The 16718-nt window shown below is 46.2% G+C and overlaps 1 protein-coding gene across 2 annotated transcripts in view; it reads left to right on the top strand.

Moving 5' to 3' along the window:
* Positions 1–15134, top strand: part of WTIP (Wilms tumor 1 interacting protein) — a 63901-nt gene extending 48767 nt beyond the window's left edge. For both annotated transcript variants that reach the window (XM_014942352.1, XM_014942353.1), the window contains exons 4-8: positions 6302–6364; positions 8418–8548; positions 8930–8981; positions 11017–11085; positions 12037–15134. In XM_014942352.1, coding sequence (XP_014797838.1) covers positions 6302–6364; positions 8418–8548; positions 8930–8981; positions 11017–11085; positions 12037–12189 — 468 coding nt within the window. In that variant the 3' untranslated portion in view covers positions 12190–15134. The remainder of the gene's footprint in view (positions 1–6301; positions 6365–8417; positions 8549–8929; positions 8982–11016; positions 11086–12036) is intronic.
* Positions 15135–16718: the final 1584 nt, after the last annotated feature.

The raw sequence follows: 16718 nt of genomic DNA, 5'->3' as shown, positions 1-16718 counted from the left end.
ATCTTGAGGGGTTCAAGGCCAGGTTGGAGGGGGCTTGGAGCAACCTGGGCTGGTGGGAGGTGTCCCTGCCCAGGGCAGGGGGTGGCACTGGGGGGTCTCTAAGGTCCCTTCCAACCCAAACCGTTCTGTGATTCCAAGGCTGGCAGTGTGGGGAATGGCTCATCTCACTTGCTGGGGCTCTAGGAAGAGGGGTTTTATTTCGTGTAATGGAAGCTGGTGTCAGCTGGAGCCAGGGGATTGATTTTCCATCTCGGCGAGTGTAAATGCTGGGAGATGCCCCGTGGGAGGGGAGCGCTGGGACTGGCACGTCAGCTGGGCGAGACTCTCAGAAAAAAAAGGTAAATTATTAAAGTTACAGCTTGCGTCCATTTCATATCCAATGGGAATCAGGGAGCAAATGGAGCTCGGGATCACCGTGAGGATGTTGCATTCAGGAGACTTGCTATGGAAAGGCGTCCTCCAGGCAGACAGGGGTCTTCATTGCTATGTTTAATGGAACGATGCAGTCAGAGCTTGGAAGGGGATTTGCTGCAATGCTCCCGGTGCACAGAAGCCTAAGGAGGTCCGTGCTGGTTTCGAGGCACCGACAGCTCCGGGCTGGGATGGGAGGTGCTTCCAGAGGCACCAGGAATGCCGGGCCTTGCTGCGCTCCCAGGGGCTGTCGCTGAAACAAAGGCGAGCAGATCGCAGCGTGTTGCCGTACGTAGGGAGTGAGCTTCGTGTTGTTACTTGTGTGTGTCTTGCTCCAGCCCCTCCCTGCCAAAAAAGAAATCTGAATACTTACCTTCTTTAGCTTTCCCTAAGTTTGTAGCATGCCAGTGGTCCTGGGTTTGCTTTATAAACAAATCTGATGGTGAAGGTGATCAATTGGTGTATCCTGAAGTCTTGCATCAAACCTACAGATGGGCTTAAAATTGACATTTCAAAATATTTAGGGATAGTCAGACATTGATTGGCCTCTGCACTTTGGACTTGAATGTGGGCGCTGCACGGCGAGGTTACCAGGGGAGGAAAATCAGGTGTTTTGAAAGTGGAGTCTGGAAAAATCTCTGGAGTTGATAAAGGAGCAACAGGCGGGCAGTGCCTAGAGCCGGGTGGTAACGAAGGAAAAGGGAACGTGATGAAGCTCCGTGTGTGAGCAGGGGCTGTGATTGCTGAAAGGATGCTCAGCGTTTCCTGAAGTGGGTTACGGAGTGTTGGACGGGTCACAGGAGCCGCTCTCTGGGCTGTGACAAAACAGACAAGGAAAGACAAAGATGGGGTTTTTCTTGAGATGTATCACTGCGGACGGGCTTTCGCTACTGTGGAATGTTTTGAAGAGCGTGTTACAAAGTCCAGTTGGTTCCAGGCCAGACAGTCACTCCCCTGCTTCCTCTTGAGATGGCGATCCAAAAAGTCACATTATCCCATTTTTCTTAATACTACATTGAAAAGTAAATTACAATAACTGAAGCACACTTAAAAGAACTGGAGCTCTCTCTAATTATGTGTAACTCCTGCCAAACACTTGTAAGCAGACAGCATTAATTTTTTTTTTTCTATGGGAGAACTAGGAAAAAAAAAACCCTGTGAGAAAGTGGTGTGTTTCCACTTCTGTAGGAAACGTTGGTATTAGTTGCTGTTATGTTTTGAATTGAAATCTTTCAACAACTGTTTTGAATAGAATCCAGATAATTTTAGTTTTTTTTCCAGGGAGGTATGTTCTAAGGTAGGCAGTTTGTTGTGCAGTGTGATTAATAGCTGGTGGTGGTGACAATGAGTGACCGGTGGCAGGAGCGCGGCGCGGTGCAGCAGGAACCCAGTCCATAGATTTTGGGCAGGATGCGGAGTGTGAGTTGTTGCTTCAGGCTTTTTTCTTCATCGTTGTCACTGCAGAGCTTCCATGGGAGTTTGTGTAGGGAAGATCTGGGTAAGAAGGTCCCACGTGGGGCTCTGCAGGCTCTCTAGGAAGCCAGTGGCTGCTCCCCCCCGGCCGGCTGTGACGTGCTGCCGGGGCAGAGCCTGCTGCCCGCCGAATTCCTGAGGTTTGGCAGAGCCCTGAGCGTGGCCAGGCCCCCTCTTACCTCTGCTCGGAACGCGGCGTCCCTCCTCGCCCTGCCCGTGTCCTTCAAACACAACACTGTGGGGACACGGGAAGATAAGCTGCTGCGGTCGCATTTCCGCGCCGGCGGCACCACAGGGTACGTGGAGCAACAGGGTACCTCAAAGGGTCTCAGCCACATGAAGAATAGAGTTCTGGACTATTTTCCTTCAGTTTAATCTCTGCCACCTGCCAGGAGGCTCCCGTGTCTTTGAGCCTGAGAAGGCCTCATTTTGTTCAGTTCAATTTAATCGCCGCATTTAAATATGAGTGTAAAAAAAAAACCAACAAAAACAACAACAAAACAACCCCATCTGCATGAAACCAAATTTGATATTCTCTCCCTCTCTGAACGTGATCCCATGAATTTCTTGCATTGTTGTGTCTCATGTACTGAGGCTCCCATGCAGAGAGCAGACAATGAAGCAGCGAGAAGACAGATGCTCCGCTAATGGGAAACCAAGGAGCAGAGAGGCTGTGAGGGATTACAGGCAGCCTGGGGTTGGAATACATTATTAGCATAGCACCCAATTCAGAAATTAGTTTTCAGAATTAAATGCCCGAAGCGTTTTGGCAAAAACTCCCAATCGTCCCTCTCAAAAGCCCTTAAAGCATAAAAGAGCAGGAATCTGGGGTCCGGGCTGAGCAGTCACAGGCAGTGACTTTCCGGGGCCGGAACAGGGAATTGTGGTTTTTAAGGCTCCATCCCATTCCCAGGGCAGCAGCTGCTGCACCTACCGAAATGTAACCCCCTGGGTCTGCTCCCCCGGGTCTTCAGCAGGTTTTGAACATCCTCATCAAAGAAGAAAATGGACCTGAGTGAGATTCCAGGGTCTGTTTCCAGGAGGAAGGTTTTGTGTGGTGGGGTGGGTAACAGCAGGGAAGGCAGCAGCCTCTCCTGGGCACGGTCGGGCAGATGGGGGAGAGGCAGAGACGTGTCTCCTCAAAGATCCGACATCCCCTGAGGTAGAAACTTCGGGTCCCAGAGCCTTTTCCAGGCATCCTATTTTCTGAATGTTTTTGCTTTTGGAAAATGATGATGAGAACATCAAACTTTAAAAGACCCTGGGTGGACAACCAGGAGCGGTTACGGGGCTGGGGGCAGGCGGGAGAAATCGCTTCACATAGTCCTTGGTGGGATTATCCTCCATGCATAATTGTTCATTATATGCTCAAAATTCATTGTTAATTTCTTTGGGATATATTGCACATTAGACAGAAGAGTTATAAACCCCAAGATTATCACAGGAGGACACTAACAGGCCTAAATATTCAGGACAGAAGGGGACTTGTTTTCCTCTTGCATTGAAACAAAGACTCTTGGACAGAATCATTAGAGATCTTTTTTGCCCGTTCGGTAATCAAAGTATAGTGGGCAGCAAACAAAAGAAAACTTCAGCCAGCCAAGTCTTCTACTTTATTTTTACTCTTCTGTTCTAACATAATTAACATATTTCTCAAGGTTTATTTAGTTTCCCAGAGTCTTATTTTATATAAGTATCATTGGGGAGCTTGATTACACAAGTCTTGATTTGTGCACGTAAAGTGAGATTTTATTATCCTGGGAGAGAAGTCAAGGACAAGGGAAATATGGGAGAAAACAGCTGGGACCAAACCAAGAAATCAGGAAAAATAATACGCCGGCTCTTCAACACGCACGTGTTTTCTTGGCGTCCTGGCAAACTTGCATCTCACTTCTAAGTCACAGAAGTGAGAGTGAAGGGTAAGGCTTCGTTTTCAGCTTTGAATTTCAGAGCTGTTCTTTTTTATAATGACTTCTTTCAATGTTTTTATATATGCTCAATGAGCGTCTATAATGAACATTCGGGAAAGTTCAAAATTATTTGTCCTGGGTACAGACTGTCTGTAGGCTCCTGGACGTTTCTGTCTAGTTTGAGATTGGCCTGTGTTTACATCATCTCGCTGGTGTGCCAGCAAAATATTTATATATGGAAAGAAACAACTGGCAGGTACGGAACCCGTATAGCGTAAGAGCTGAGCCCAGCACAGCTTCCACCCCGAGCAAAGCTGTACGTGTAAAATCCCATCCTCTTTTCCACTCCAGATCGATTTAAAGCAGGAGCAGAGCCGACTCCAGAGCCCTGGTCTCGCTGAGTCAGGTCTCTGGAATGTCTGGGGTGGGTGCTGTGATGGGAGAAGCGTGGAGCTGGTGGTTCAGGAGAGCTCCCCAGGCCCATGGAACACTTCGTGGCTGCTGTTAGACTTACTGCCATTTTGCAAAGTCTTCTTAATTGGGGAATCCAGTTCTGGATGTGTCTGACAAATAACAATTCTCTTGTTAAAAACAAATCATGGTTTTAATTTAATAGGGTTAGTCATATAAAGAGCGATATTGTGTCAGCAAAACCTTTCTTTCTGACAAACAGTGTAATTTATGGCAATCTAGTTGGCAATAAATGACATTAATCTGACCGCTATGCCATTCTGTTCCTGGGGAATAATATTCCTCTTAATCAATAGCGGGGTAAGTGCTCCTTTGCATTCCTTATCAAATGACAGCCAGATGGTACTAGCAAATTCATTCCAGCAGGATTTTAGAATTAGCTGGGTTTGTGCCCTTGTTAATCCTCTGCTGTCTGGGCCACCAGCACCTACCCACCTGTGTCCTGTAGCCCCCGAGTTCCCGGCCTTAGGAAAGGATCTGGCCAGATGGTCACTCAAACACAGTGCGGCCAAGAAGCATCCTGAGCAGTAAGAAGAAGAAAAAGGCAAAAAAACCCCAGTATCTTGCAGAAACAGCCAGCAAGGGCTGCTCACCTCTGTATTTGTTCCCCAGCACCCTGCTCTCGTTTGATGGAGTTTCAAAGTTTCTTAAGGTTGCAGGAGCCGTGTTCCTTAGTGCGTGGTGACCCTGGAGCTGGGACACGGACTGACTGTCTGGGCCCGTCACAGCGTCTGTGAGATCTTTTCCTTCACAATCACTTTGGTGCATAGCAACAAAAATTTTGTTTCCGACCTGTTGATCTGCAATCCCATAAAAAGGAAAGTGCCCAGCAGCTCTGGGCTGGGGACTCTGTGCCTTCTGAAGTGAGGGGAGCGGGGGCAATGGAGGAGGCTGTGAGCTCTGGTGGGCTGAGGTTCTGAGGATGCATTAGGTGCAGGATCCAGTTGACCCGTCGTCTGGGAGAAGAGTCCAGTTTAGGCTCATCCTCCCCGTTCCCTCCTTTTATCTTGTGCAACTACAGTGTGTTTTGAGTGAGCTTTGCTACAGCCTGAATGGCTGGAACAAGTGTCCCTGTGGGTACCGACCCGGTGTCTGGGCACCCTCTCCCTGGCAGGAGGGAGAGCACACGCAGCTCCTGGGGGCTGCCCCGGCCGAGGGGAAGGTCCAGCCTCTGCAAACACCGGTTTCAAAATCGCGTGGCTGGAGTTCTTGCCCGGAGGGTGGCTGGTTGGGAGGTCAGTGCTCTGCCCTGATAACCGGGATGGTTTTTGTGTACAGGGCTAAAGGCAGACTTTGGCATCTGGAGCAGGATCTGCTTTGGGGACGCAAGTACAAAGTTGAGGTCAAAAACACTCAGGTGGGGAGCACGGCTGGGGTCCCACCTGGGCACGGTGTCTCCCTGCTGCCGAGCCCCCAGTACCAAACTGGGGGGCTCTGCCTCCAGTCCTGCCCCGTCCCCACTGTGGCATGGGGTGACCACTGGCTTTGTGTCACCCTTCTGAGGTTGCCCACGCTGTGCAGGGAGCCCAGGTGCCTACAACTGGAGTTTTAGATGCCTCTCTGGATAAAAAGCTTGGTGTCCACGAGGCAGCTAAATCCTTGGGCCTGTCTTCATTCTCCTAGTCTGCCTGTAGCACTGGGTGAAGTGTAGGGCCAAAATCTGAGCATCTGGTCACTAATTTGAGTGGGATTTGGGAGGTAAGTCTGATGTTATTTACTTCCCCAACAAAAGCAACCAAAAGAGTGAATTAAAGCTAATTCCAGCATGCCAAACTCGAACTCTCCAAGTAGGCTTCAAAAATAAAAACCAAACTTAAAATAAAAACCTTGCTGTGGATGAGAGGGCAGAGCTGGTGTCTCCACTTGTGGCAAGAGCAGAGTGAAGGCTTCTGAGGCACGGTCTCCCAAAAGTACTGTCTGGTTTAACGCCATATATACAGCACAGGCTGGAAAACAGCACAACGCTCACTTAGAAGGTATTTCTGCAGCTGGAGGAGTGGCTACTAATAATCTTTTTTTTTCTGTCATTTGAACAGTATTCAGGTTTTCAGCAGACAGCGGACAAGTGCTTTGTTTGTGGACACCTCATAATGGAGATGGTAAGAGACCGAAACTCCTGACCGGGGGGTGATTTGGGTTTCAGCTGCTTTGGGGGGCACACGGTGGGACGGGGGGCTGTTTCCCTCTCTGGCTGTCACTGCTGGCAAGGTAATTGTTGAAACTGAAGGTAACTGAATTACTACCATGCCCTTTAAGTACAGCCAGTCAGTTGGGCTCCTTTTCTACCTGAGATTGTAGGAGGCTGTTCTTCTGTCACATGCTAGTTTAAAAAAACATAAATAAATAGAATTCTAATACTAAAGGGGGAAAATGCAGCACTGCTGCGTATGAGAGGATGGAAAAGGGGAACGGAGGCTGTGCTCTGTCAGACAGTGGAATAGCAAGGGCTCTGGCAAGGGGACAGGATCTGGGCTGGAGGAGAGGACTATCACTAGTCCTGAGGTTAGTTGCCCGCTCTGTGACTTGCTTTATTTACCTTCTGCCGCTCGCTCCACGTCAGTTACGATGCATTCTTGCCCCTGGGCTTTGCAGGGAGCCAGTAGTCAGCGTTATTTTATAATAAAAAAATCAAAGGGCTGTGGGCTGGGTCAGGTGCTGCTGGCACCATCTCAGTGGGTGGAAGTGGGAAGAGTTCAGGCTCATCTTCCCAAGCAGAACTTCCCCAGCACAATGAAGTGGCTTCTGTGTTGAAGAAGTGCAGGGCGTGCAGGGAATCTCTTCTCCTCCTGCTTTAAAATGAGCCTCCCTTTGCCAAACAGGCATAGCTGCTGCGTTGCGAGCACCGAGGTGCAGTGGGAGCTGGAGGGGAGACCTCGCTCAGGAGGTTCCTGGCTCCTGTCCTGGCACCACTGGTTGGACAAGGATATTGTTTGTTTTAGCCCAAGAGCAAATTTCTCGAGTTGTGTGGTGCTGGGAGGGGGAGGGTGTTCCCACCTGCACGCTTTGAGCTGGCCCTTAATTGCAGAGTCCCAGGTGAGTCCATCAGCTCTGGGTGGTGGAGCTCAGTAGCTGGAAGTTCTCAGCAGGTGCTTGTCTGCTCATCTCCCGTCAGCAAGGGTGCCCTGACAGAGGGGACCAGCTCTGGGAGCTCCAGGAGCGAAGTGGTCTGGTTAATTCCTTGGTGCTCACCCTGGGAGGAAAGGTGGCTGCGCAGTCGTGGTGCCCCTCACTGACCAGAGAGCTGTAGGCCTTCAGTAGAGGGGAGAAAAAGGTTACATTAACTTTGTGCGTTTTTCCTCCGCGCCACTTCGTATTTCCTGTTGATTTAATCTTTATTCATAGAATCATCTCCAGGGCTATGACAGCTTGGTCTGTGGGGGTTTTTCATCTCCAGCTTATTAGAGGCTCCAGGCTGAGCACTGCTGCCAGCAGATACTTTCTGAAATTACCTTCCAAAGGTGTTTCTTGTATCTGAACTGCATGCAGTTGTAGCTATGACCCGTGTCTCTTTTAGCTGAAATGTGTGCAATTGGTGCTATGACCTGGGAGGGCAGTAGGGAAGGTCAGTGTGGGAGAAGCCTGGGCAGATGGATGGATCTGTATCCAAACACATGGATACAGACGGAATTTTAACAGAAACTGATGGGCCTCTATGACCGAGTGATAACCAGACAGTAGCTGGGGGGGGTGTTCAGATCCTTCATTAATAAAGGGACTTCTATGTATTTGTTTAGTTTGTTATTTTACTTTTTGAGTACTGGCTGGTTTGGATTCTGTCTGTCGCAGCCTGTAGTTGTGTGATTATCCCTGTGTCCCAGTAACTGGTGTCTGGCTGCAGTGCCTTTTCCAGGCAGAGGCCTCCGAAGCCGTTTTTCATTCCTGTTGGCAGTGCTGGCCCTGCAGAGCTGGGGCTGCCGGGCCTTCTCCTGCCGTTCACAGCCATCCCTCCTTACTGGGAGCCTACTGAAACCCACGGAAATAAGCAAGTTGATTGTTTTAAAAGGCCCCTTGCTGACAGAGCCGCAGAGTGGTAATTTTCATCCTGAAGTGCTTTTCTCACTGTTGTTATTAAGAGTCAGACACAGCAGTATATGGGGAGGGGGGAGAATCTCTTGTCGTTGTGCATCCGCTTATCTTGCTGTGACTCTTAAGATCTTACAGGCCCTGGGAAAGTCGTACCATCCCGGCTGCTTCCGCTGCGTGGTGTGTAACGAGTGTTTGGACGGGGTCCCCTTCACTGTAGATGTGGAGAACAATATTTACTGTGTCAAAGACTACCATACGTAAGTATGCAAATCCATGTCATGCTCGGAAAAATTACAGTACTTAAATTATTGGTATAGTTATAGGCCTGGTAGTAGATAAAAAGGGTCATTCCTGGAAGGATTCAAAAGGCTTTATGCACGAAGGAAGGTAAGAGAAAGGGCGTTTGTGGGAAGGGGACTGGGTTCACTGTGCCCGAGGGGTCAGGGAGACCCAAGCAATAAGCCTGGGGTGGATCAGCCTCTTCCAAATCTCCTTTTCCCTGAATATCATCACGTAAAGGTGTTTCAAATCCTGTGGATCTACATTTTGCTAAAACCAAGGCATAGTTAGAATAACTCTCTCGGTTCTGCTTTTTGAAGCTTGAAATGTGATTTGAACACTTTGTCCTTGCTCCCTAGGGTTTTCGCACCAAAATGCGCGTCCTGTAACCAGCCGATCCTCCCAGCACAGGTGGGTGTTACCCCGCGCTCGCCCCTGGGGAAACCAGGGGTTGACACTTTCTAAAAACACATCAGATGCTTTTCCTCCCTCTTCCACAATCTATACTATGTCAGATGCTAAATTAAATGCAGTTCAGCAGTAATGTCACTCCCAAACATTCCCAGAGGTTGTAATAGTCATACTACTTACGCAGCGTAGTACTTTGTATCTTTAGGGTGCTTTCCAGGTCTTAATTATGCTGTTATAAATCACATTTAATTGAAAGCCCTGACTGGGGCTCCAAGAACAACCCAAGAAGTAAAGCCCTGTTTATTTTTAGAATCTCCCATTAGCTCAAGTAGCAATTTTCCTTGTCTGCTATGTTAGCATTTCTGATGTGGATCTGTTAAGATGCCCAAATTTGAAGAGACGTGTGAGGGTTACCCTGACCCCGTGAAAAGGCCACACAGCCTGTTGTCCTGGGGTGTAAGGAAAGGCCTTAAAGGGGTGGAAAAGGCAGTGGAGCAGGAAAAGGGGAGCTCGGTGAATCACCTGCCTGCAGCCTCGGCCTGTCCTGACAGTAAATATAAGAATTCTGTGTGAAGACACCTCCACCTCTCTGCACTCACTCTGTTTGCCTTTATTAGTTCCGTTAAATGGCCGGGTCCCACATAGAACTGAATGGTTAGAGTTGGGAGGGACCTTAAAGATCATCAAGTTCCAACTGCCCTGGGCAGGGACACCTCCCACCAGCCCAGGTTGCTCCAAGCCCCCTCCAACCTGGCCTTGAACCCCTCCAGGGATGGGGCAGCCACGCTTAAAAACCTTATAAAGGCTGAGCCAGAACTGCTTGTCCTGGTGATGAGCTGTGAGGAGAAAACCCCGACGTAAATCACACCGGATTTGTGTCTTACAAAATGACTTTCAAAAAAAAAAAAAAAAAAAAAGGGAAAAAAAAGAAGGGGTCCTGCACTCACTCTGTTTGCCTTTATTAGTTCCGTTAAATGGCCGGGTCCCACATAGAACTGAATGGTTAGAGTTGGGAGGGACCTTAAAGATCATCAAGTTCCAACTGCCCTGGGCAGGGACACCTCCCACCAGCCCAGGTTGCTCCAAGCCCCCTCCAACCTGGCCTTGAACCCCTCCAGGGATGGGGCAGCCACGCTTAAAAACCTTATAAAGGCTGAGCCAGAACTGCTTGTCCTGGTGATGAGCTGTGAGGAGAAAACCCCGACGTAAATCACACCGGATTTGTGTCTTACAAAATGACTTTCAAAAAAAAAAAAAAAAAAAGAAGGGGAAAAAAAGCAGTGGTGCTGACTCATGTGGTGGCTGGCAGGAGAGACGGCACGTTCTTTCCCATGGAGGGTGCCTGGGTTGGTCCAAGTCTCGCGGTGCAGGTACTGACTCGCCCGCAGCTTCTCTCAGACACAGCCTACGTCACAGCTGATGCTCTGACCACACCTGGGACTGGAGACAATGCGAGGCAGCACAGGGAACGAGCTCTGTCTTCAGCACGGATCAGGGAGAGAGTCTGTGGGGTTACAAGAAGGGTACGGGCCCGGGGCTCAGCCGGGAATTACACAACCCCCCGGCAGCCACCACCCCTTGGGAGCTGTGCACGTAATTACCTGCCACGCTGGTGTGTAAGTCCTGATGGGGTATGTACAGTGCCATTGTACGTGCAAAATAGCTGTGCCACAGATGGTTTGAGGGGAATACAAGTCCTGGAAAGCTCAGGCCAGGATCTCCACAAGGAAAAGTTACCCAATCAGCAGCTCATAATTTTTTGTTCAGATCCTGGGTGCCCTTGGAAAATTGATTTCAAGACTAATTTTTCCCTCGAGGATGAAGTTTTGGCCGTACTTCCCAAATGACCTCTCCAGCTTAGCTCTGTCAGATCCCCACGGTGCTGCTGAAGAGCAGAACCAGCAGTGACAGAGCTTTGTGGAGGAAGAGGGACCCCCAGGGAAGCAGCTCTCCAGAGCCATAGGTTGGGTGCTGAAAGAAGCCTGAGAAGACAGCCCTTACGAGCCCACTCTGACCTTCTCTGCTTCCCCAACAGGGCTCCGAGGAGACCATTCGGGTGGTGTCGATGGACAAGGACTACCACGTGGAGTGCTACCACTGCGAGGTAAGGACGGGTGCCTCTGCTGGCCCACCCCATGGCAAGTGGCACTGCCATCTCCAGTACCAGTTTTTTCCCCCCGTATATTACCTTCCAAAGTTGGGTTTGGACGTTCGGGTTGAATTTACCCAACTTGGTCAGATTTATTTTCCTTTCTGTTAATTGCACAGATATGTACTCAGAGTCTCTGGTTTGTCAGGACTGCTCACAGTAACAATTTTTAAGTATTTACCATACTTGAAACATCAAAACCAAGCACAAAATTTTCGTGACTTTAAAATGTCCTCAAAATTATAATGATGAGAACTGAAAACCAGGATTGTCTCTATCGCAGTGTACGTAAGAGTCAGCAGCAGGATCACTCTGTGCTGTTTTTCTTTTTCTCTCTGTTCTGCTGTTGCTCACCCATGTTGTCCCTGTAGGTCTGTGCCTGTCCCAGAGGTACTAACATCTCCACCAAAGATGGACCATTGGCCTTGAAGTCTTTAATATTTTTTTAATTCCAAATTGGAGAATGTGTAGCCCTGCTTCAGAAGTAAAACACATCTCATCTCTCCCCCTTCCCCACTCCTCTCATTCTCTATTTGCGCTCCCCCGTTCCTTGCTCGCTGCCTTGTTGCAGAATTAACTCCTTCTCTGATCTAATCTCTTCCAGGTTGTGTGTGTCAGGGTCAGTCCTTGGCTTGGTTTTACCTGATTTGCTTAAGTATTTATTAGATGAGGAAGATATTTGAGTGGGGAAGAATGCTGGGTACCACTATAGACTGTCCTGTTGGATTTCAGTGATGTCATTTTGCTTCATATGAGACACCCAGTGTCCACCTCCCCAGAACTCTTGAGGCTGGTGGCTTTGGGGGCTCGGGAGGGAGCTCTCGGGGTTTGCAGGACACATCAGTGTTGTTGTGAGATGCCTTACCTGAAGCACTCGTTAATCCGGGACGTTTCTGTTTCTTCCAGGATTGTGGCTTGCAGCTCAACGACGAGGAAGGCCACCGCTGTTACCCCTTGGAGGGCCACTTGCTGTGCCACGGCTGTCACATCAGGCGCCTCAATATTAAACTGCCGTCACATCCACCTCCCAGCTACCCAATGCATGTCACAGAACTCTGAAAGACATTGCCGTTACCAATAGGCCGTTTGAAAGAGAAGACAAAAATCTAAAAATTACTTTCCTGTTCCTTTAAAGATGAGATTCCAGTAATACCCATCTAAACCAGCTATTTATTTTTTAAATCAGAGGTGAGGGGTCCTTTTCTGATCTTGTACATATGCATTCTTTTACCTAGACGTTTTCACTGAGACACCGTCTACTTGAACAAATAATTCACCACTAAACTGTAACTGTAAATGGCAGCATTTCTAAACGCAGTGGTACAAAGGGCTGTTCTGCACTCCCTACTCACTGCCCAAGTAAGGAGTGTAACTTACTTTCCAAAACTGAGCACCTTATCATATTGCAGCCAGCGTGATAAGATAAATGCTAGCATTTTAGCTAGTTTTTTTGAATTCTGGTTTTAGAGAGTACAGTCACACATGTTTTTTTAAACTTAGGTTCCCAGAAATAGTGAATAGCAAAGAGGTGTTTTTAGCAATGACAGTTTTCAGCATGGGTTAAATAATGGCATTCTGTGAGGAAGCATCAGGCCAGCTTTCAGCCCGCAAGGTTCCGGAGTCATCCAAAGATTATTGTTAAAGGAATATGGCAAAAATCTCGTATAAAAGCCCCATTGCAGAGGGGTATCTCTAAAAGATTGGCACATGCAGGGTCACAGCAGTTGGAGGAATTGCCTGCCGTGTCCGGGTGTAGCCGTGGGTTCAAAATGCATTCACAGCAACTTGATGATTTGGCACTTACCACAGAATTCATTCATCTTTTAAACCTGGTTTTTTGTTTCATAGGGTGAGCAGCCCCTTTCTATGCAAAGGTACACTTGTCTTTATACTGCTTGTTTTATACAAGACTTCATTTGTTGCCAACTGCTTTATGATTGTATGTTGATACATTATTAAAAGAAGAGGGGGACAGTGGTTTTTGTATTATCTTTTCAGCTTTGTGTTCTTTTCTGGATGTACTTTTGAACTGATTTCGGTGATTGTCTTCATTGGAAAACAAAGTACAAAATAATTGAGAGAGTCAGAGCATTGAAACATTGGTATTTTAAAACAAGTATTAGATGTACATAGAATGTACACACACTCAGATTTTGCATAAGCTTTTACAGTAACCTCAGAGCTCTGGGGAAATATATGTCTTCCATATAGGAAGTTAGATGAATCTTTTTTATGGTTTGTTTTCTACCATGTGTTGATGATTTACATGCAAATCACACATCTGTATGTTTAAAAAATTCCTTGCATTCTCATGAGAATTGATCCAGCCTTCCTGAATTTATATTTTAAATAAATCCATCATTGCTGTCTTTAACTGTATCCAAAATTACAATAAAATAAAATTCTTCTGCTTCAGAGGAAGTGGAAATACCAGACCAGATTCTCCACATGTGTAAATTGGGACGTTTCCATGCCAGTTCTCAACTCATCAAGAATCTGATGGATCCATTCGGAAACGATCCCGTGTTAAATTCAGCACCACAGACTGATGAAATGACTTATTTGGCAACACCATTACAGTTTACTTTCTTATGCTCCACTGATTTTTTCAAAGCCATTTGTGGTGCTCTTGAAAAGTACAAAGAGCATGCAATGGGCATTAATTCCTAAGTGGAATAATTAACTCCCTTAACAGAATTTCTTGATAGTCTGGAATTTCCTTAAGAGGGAAGGGGGGTGGGCAGGAAAAATTCCTGGGAACTATTTTTTTTCCTGTTAGGAAGGAACAAAAGGTATGTTCCCTGAACTTTTGCCAAACTTCCACTGGCCTAGATTAACCTGTCCTACTGAATGCTCCTTGGCAAGTCAGATGCTCCTTTCAGAAGTCATTTTTCTAATAAATATATATCAGTTTATAGTTAACATACTGAATGTGATTGATAGCCATATTTTCAAGAAGTCAGGGTGCAACTAGTGCCCTGCTTCTACAGCGTGACCCAAGAGGCCTGGCCTGAAAAAGCCACGATGCTGGGTGCATCCAGGCTTTTCCTGCCTTTGCCTCCTTACCTCTGTGTCCAGCGCAGCCTCGGAGGGAAGGGGAAATACATCTGCCTCTCGCCCAAACAGCAAATGCTAGAAAAGAGGGGGGGAAAACCACTTGTCTTAAATTGGATTGTATGATTAGGTCAATGCCTTAAGGTTAGTACAAACATGGAAGATAGCAGAGCTGTGGGATAAACTCTCAGCGTCAGCTGCAGTGTCATACTGCTGCCATTCAAGGAGGCTGATTTGGACCACATTGAGCTTTGAGGCATTTTTACTTGCTTGTCCTCACAGTCTATATTAAGGAACCCAAATTAAGAAACCAATCATTAAAACACACGTCTCCTTCAGTGGCAAGTTTAAGTTTCCACTCTGAGATACTTTTCAAGGACCAGCACACTAGCTAAGCTATACATACCACCTTTTCCTTCTTTTTGAAACTCTTCATACTGTAGAACACAATAATATTTAATTGCATTTTACATGTTAATTTGTCAGTCTCTTATAGTTCTACACAGTTCCAACATGTTAAGTATCATCATGGCAAAACTATCAAGAGCTAATATTTCAATATAGAATAAGCAATTCCTTTAAAATCAGAAAGCAGCAGTTGTTGGTCCAGTATTCCCTACAGGCAGGTGCCTTCCCTTTCTGTAGAATTAAGTACATCTTTGCTTTTCCAGCATTTAGTATAAAAACTGGAGCTTGAGTGAAATTTGCCAGGGTTGGGTGTTTTTTTTTTTTTTAAAGAGAAAAATAAAAACAAACCTAAAATGCTGATGTGCTGCACTCATCAGTGCTAGTGACAGTTTCTGCACATTTTACCTTCTGTCTGGGGAATTATGTAAATGAGAAAGCTTCTTTTAATGCGTTTCTTAAGGAGTATTCATATGTTAAATCAGTTCAACACATGTAAACTTTCTAGAGTTGATTTTATGATGTGCTTGTTCCTCAGAAGCCTTTGCTGTTCTTTCAGACTATTTCTGTGAAGCTAAACCAGTGTCAGCCTGTCCTGGTCTGCATCAGGCCCCACCGTCCCAGTACAGGTCCCTCCAGCCCCGAGCTGGTGGGGGCCATTCCCAGCCCCCCCGCGCCGGAGGGCGCCTTCCAAAGAAAGGACCAAAATAATAATTTGAAAACAAAACAAAAGAATGCACTCAGATAATTGAGCCTTCAAAGGGGGTTTGTTTGGGTTGCTTTCCTTTCCCTTTCACTTGTGTGCACGTGTGTGTATATATTTTGTAAGGTGGAGCTTCAAAAGGAAAACATGGTTAGAGGAGCTCTTTAAGACCAGAAATTCCAGAGTAGTTAAGTAAACCAAAGCTCTAAAGGAGACAAAAGCTGCTTTCTTGTGTTTCAAGAAAAGTTTAAAAGTTTGTGATTCATCCTGTAACTAATGCCGTAACTAGAGTATATAATTTGACTTAAATTAAGTTTTCATTTGAGAAATATTTTCATTTTCTTTAAAAGAATATAGTTTTCTTCCAAGAACTTGGACCAACGTTGATTTTTATTTTGTAGGAAATATATAAATTCCCAGTTTGTATATCATGTAACTAGTTTACATGCTGAAAATATACATTAGTTTAACTATTTTTGTATATATATCCTTGTAAAACCTTTCAATGTGCTTCTGTCTTTTAGTCTTTAGAATTACTTGTGGTTTTGTGTTTCAGTGTTTGATTCCCTTGATTGTTGAAGAAAAAATTGGGAAATGTAGATTTATTTATCTAAAGAAGAAGCTACTTGCTATCATCCTAAGTTATTTAATATTAAAGTCAGAAGTTTCATTTAACCTTAGATGCTATAATCTGCTTTTTTCAATAAAGACATTTTGTAGTTATCTTTGATTTTGTAGTTTGTTGCATGTAAGTTGTTTTTTTTAATTCGAGGTGGGCACTAACACAATTTTCAGGAGACCTTTGTATTGCCTACAGAAATGCCAAACTGATATTAATTGATTGCAGCTGCATTCATGAAAGATTTTGGTCCTTCAGTGCAAGTGTTACTAATTAAGGTCTAAAATATGCCCACAGCTAACGTTTTGCAGCTGCACTTAGAAAAGAATTTAGCCACTCTGGCAATTTTTAATTAAGCTTTAACCAGCCTGGCTAGTTCACATGTAGGACAGTCAGCGTTGAGGAACACTTCCTTTGCAGGACTCCCATTATTTTTTGGAGTGTTCCAGAAGAGGAGTCCTTGGGCTGTGAACTTGCATAGCTTTAAGCATGTGGACCTTGGCTTGGGGAATTTTCTTGCTAAGTCACAGTAATTCAGAAACTGTGGCCTGAGCTGTGATAGCATTGAAAATATTCTTTTTTAAAAATATATTTTACCTTTCTGAAGCTCTTTGCCACGTTGTCTCCAGCTTCATGGTACAGATGGGAGCGTGGTCACATTTAGCGTCAGCACACAGCGGTCCTGCAAGAGCAGCTCTGTCAGGCAAAAGGTTCATCACTGCTGGTATCTTGACTCCAAAGATGACCAAAAGTGGATGCCTGGGGAAAGAGTAAAATAACCAGTTTCTTCCTGGTTTCCTCGTACTC

Source organism: Calidris pugnax, unplaced genomic scaffold (genome assembly GCF_001431845.1).
Source record: "Calidris pugnax isolate Ruff unplaced genomic scaffold, ASM143184v1 scaffold28, whole genome shotgun sequence".
Classification (NCBI taxonomy): Eukaryota; Metazoa; Chordata; class Aves; order Charadriiformes; family Scolopacidae; genus Calidris; species Calidris pugnax.
Note: the sequence above shows the minus strand (reverse complement) of the source record. Positions and strands in the feature narration are given on the sequence as shown.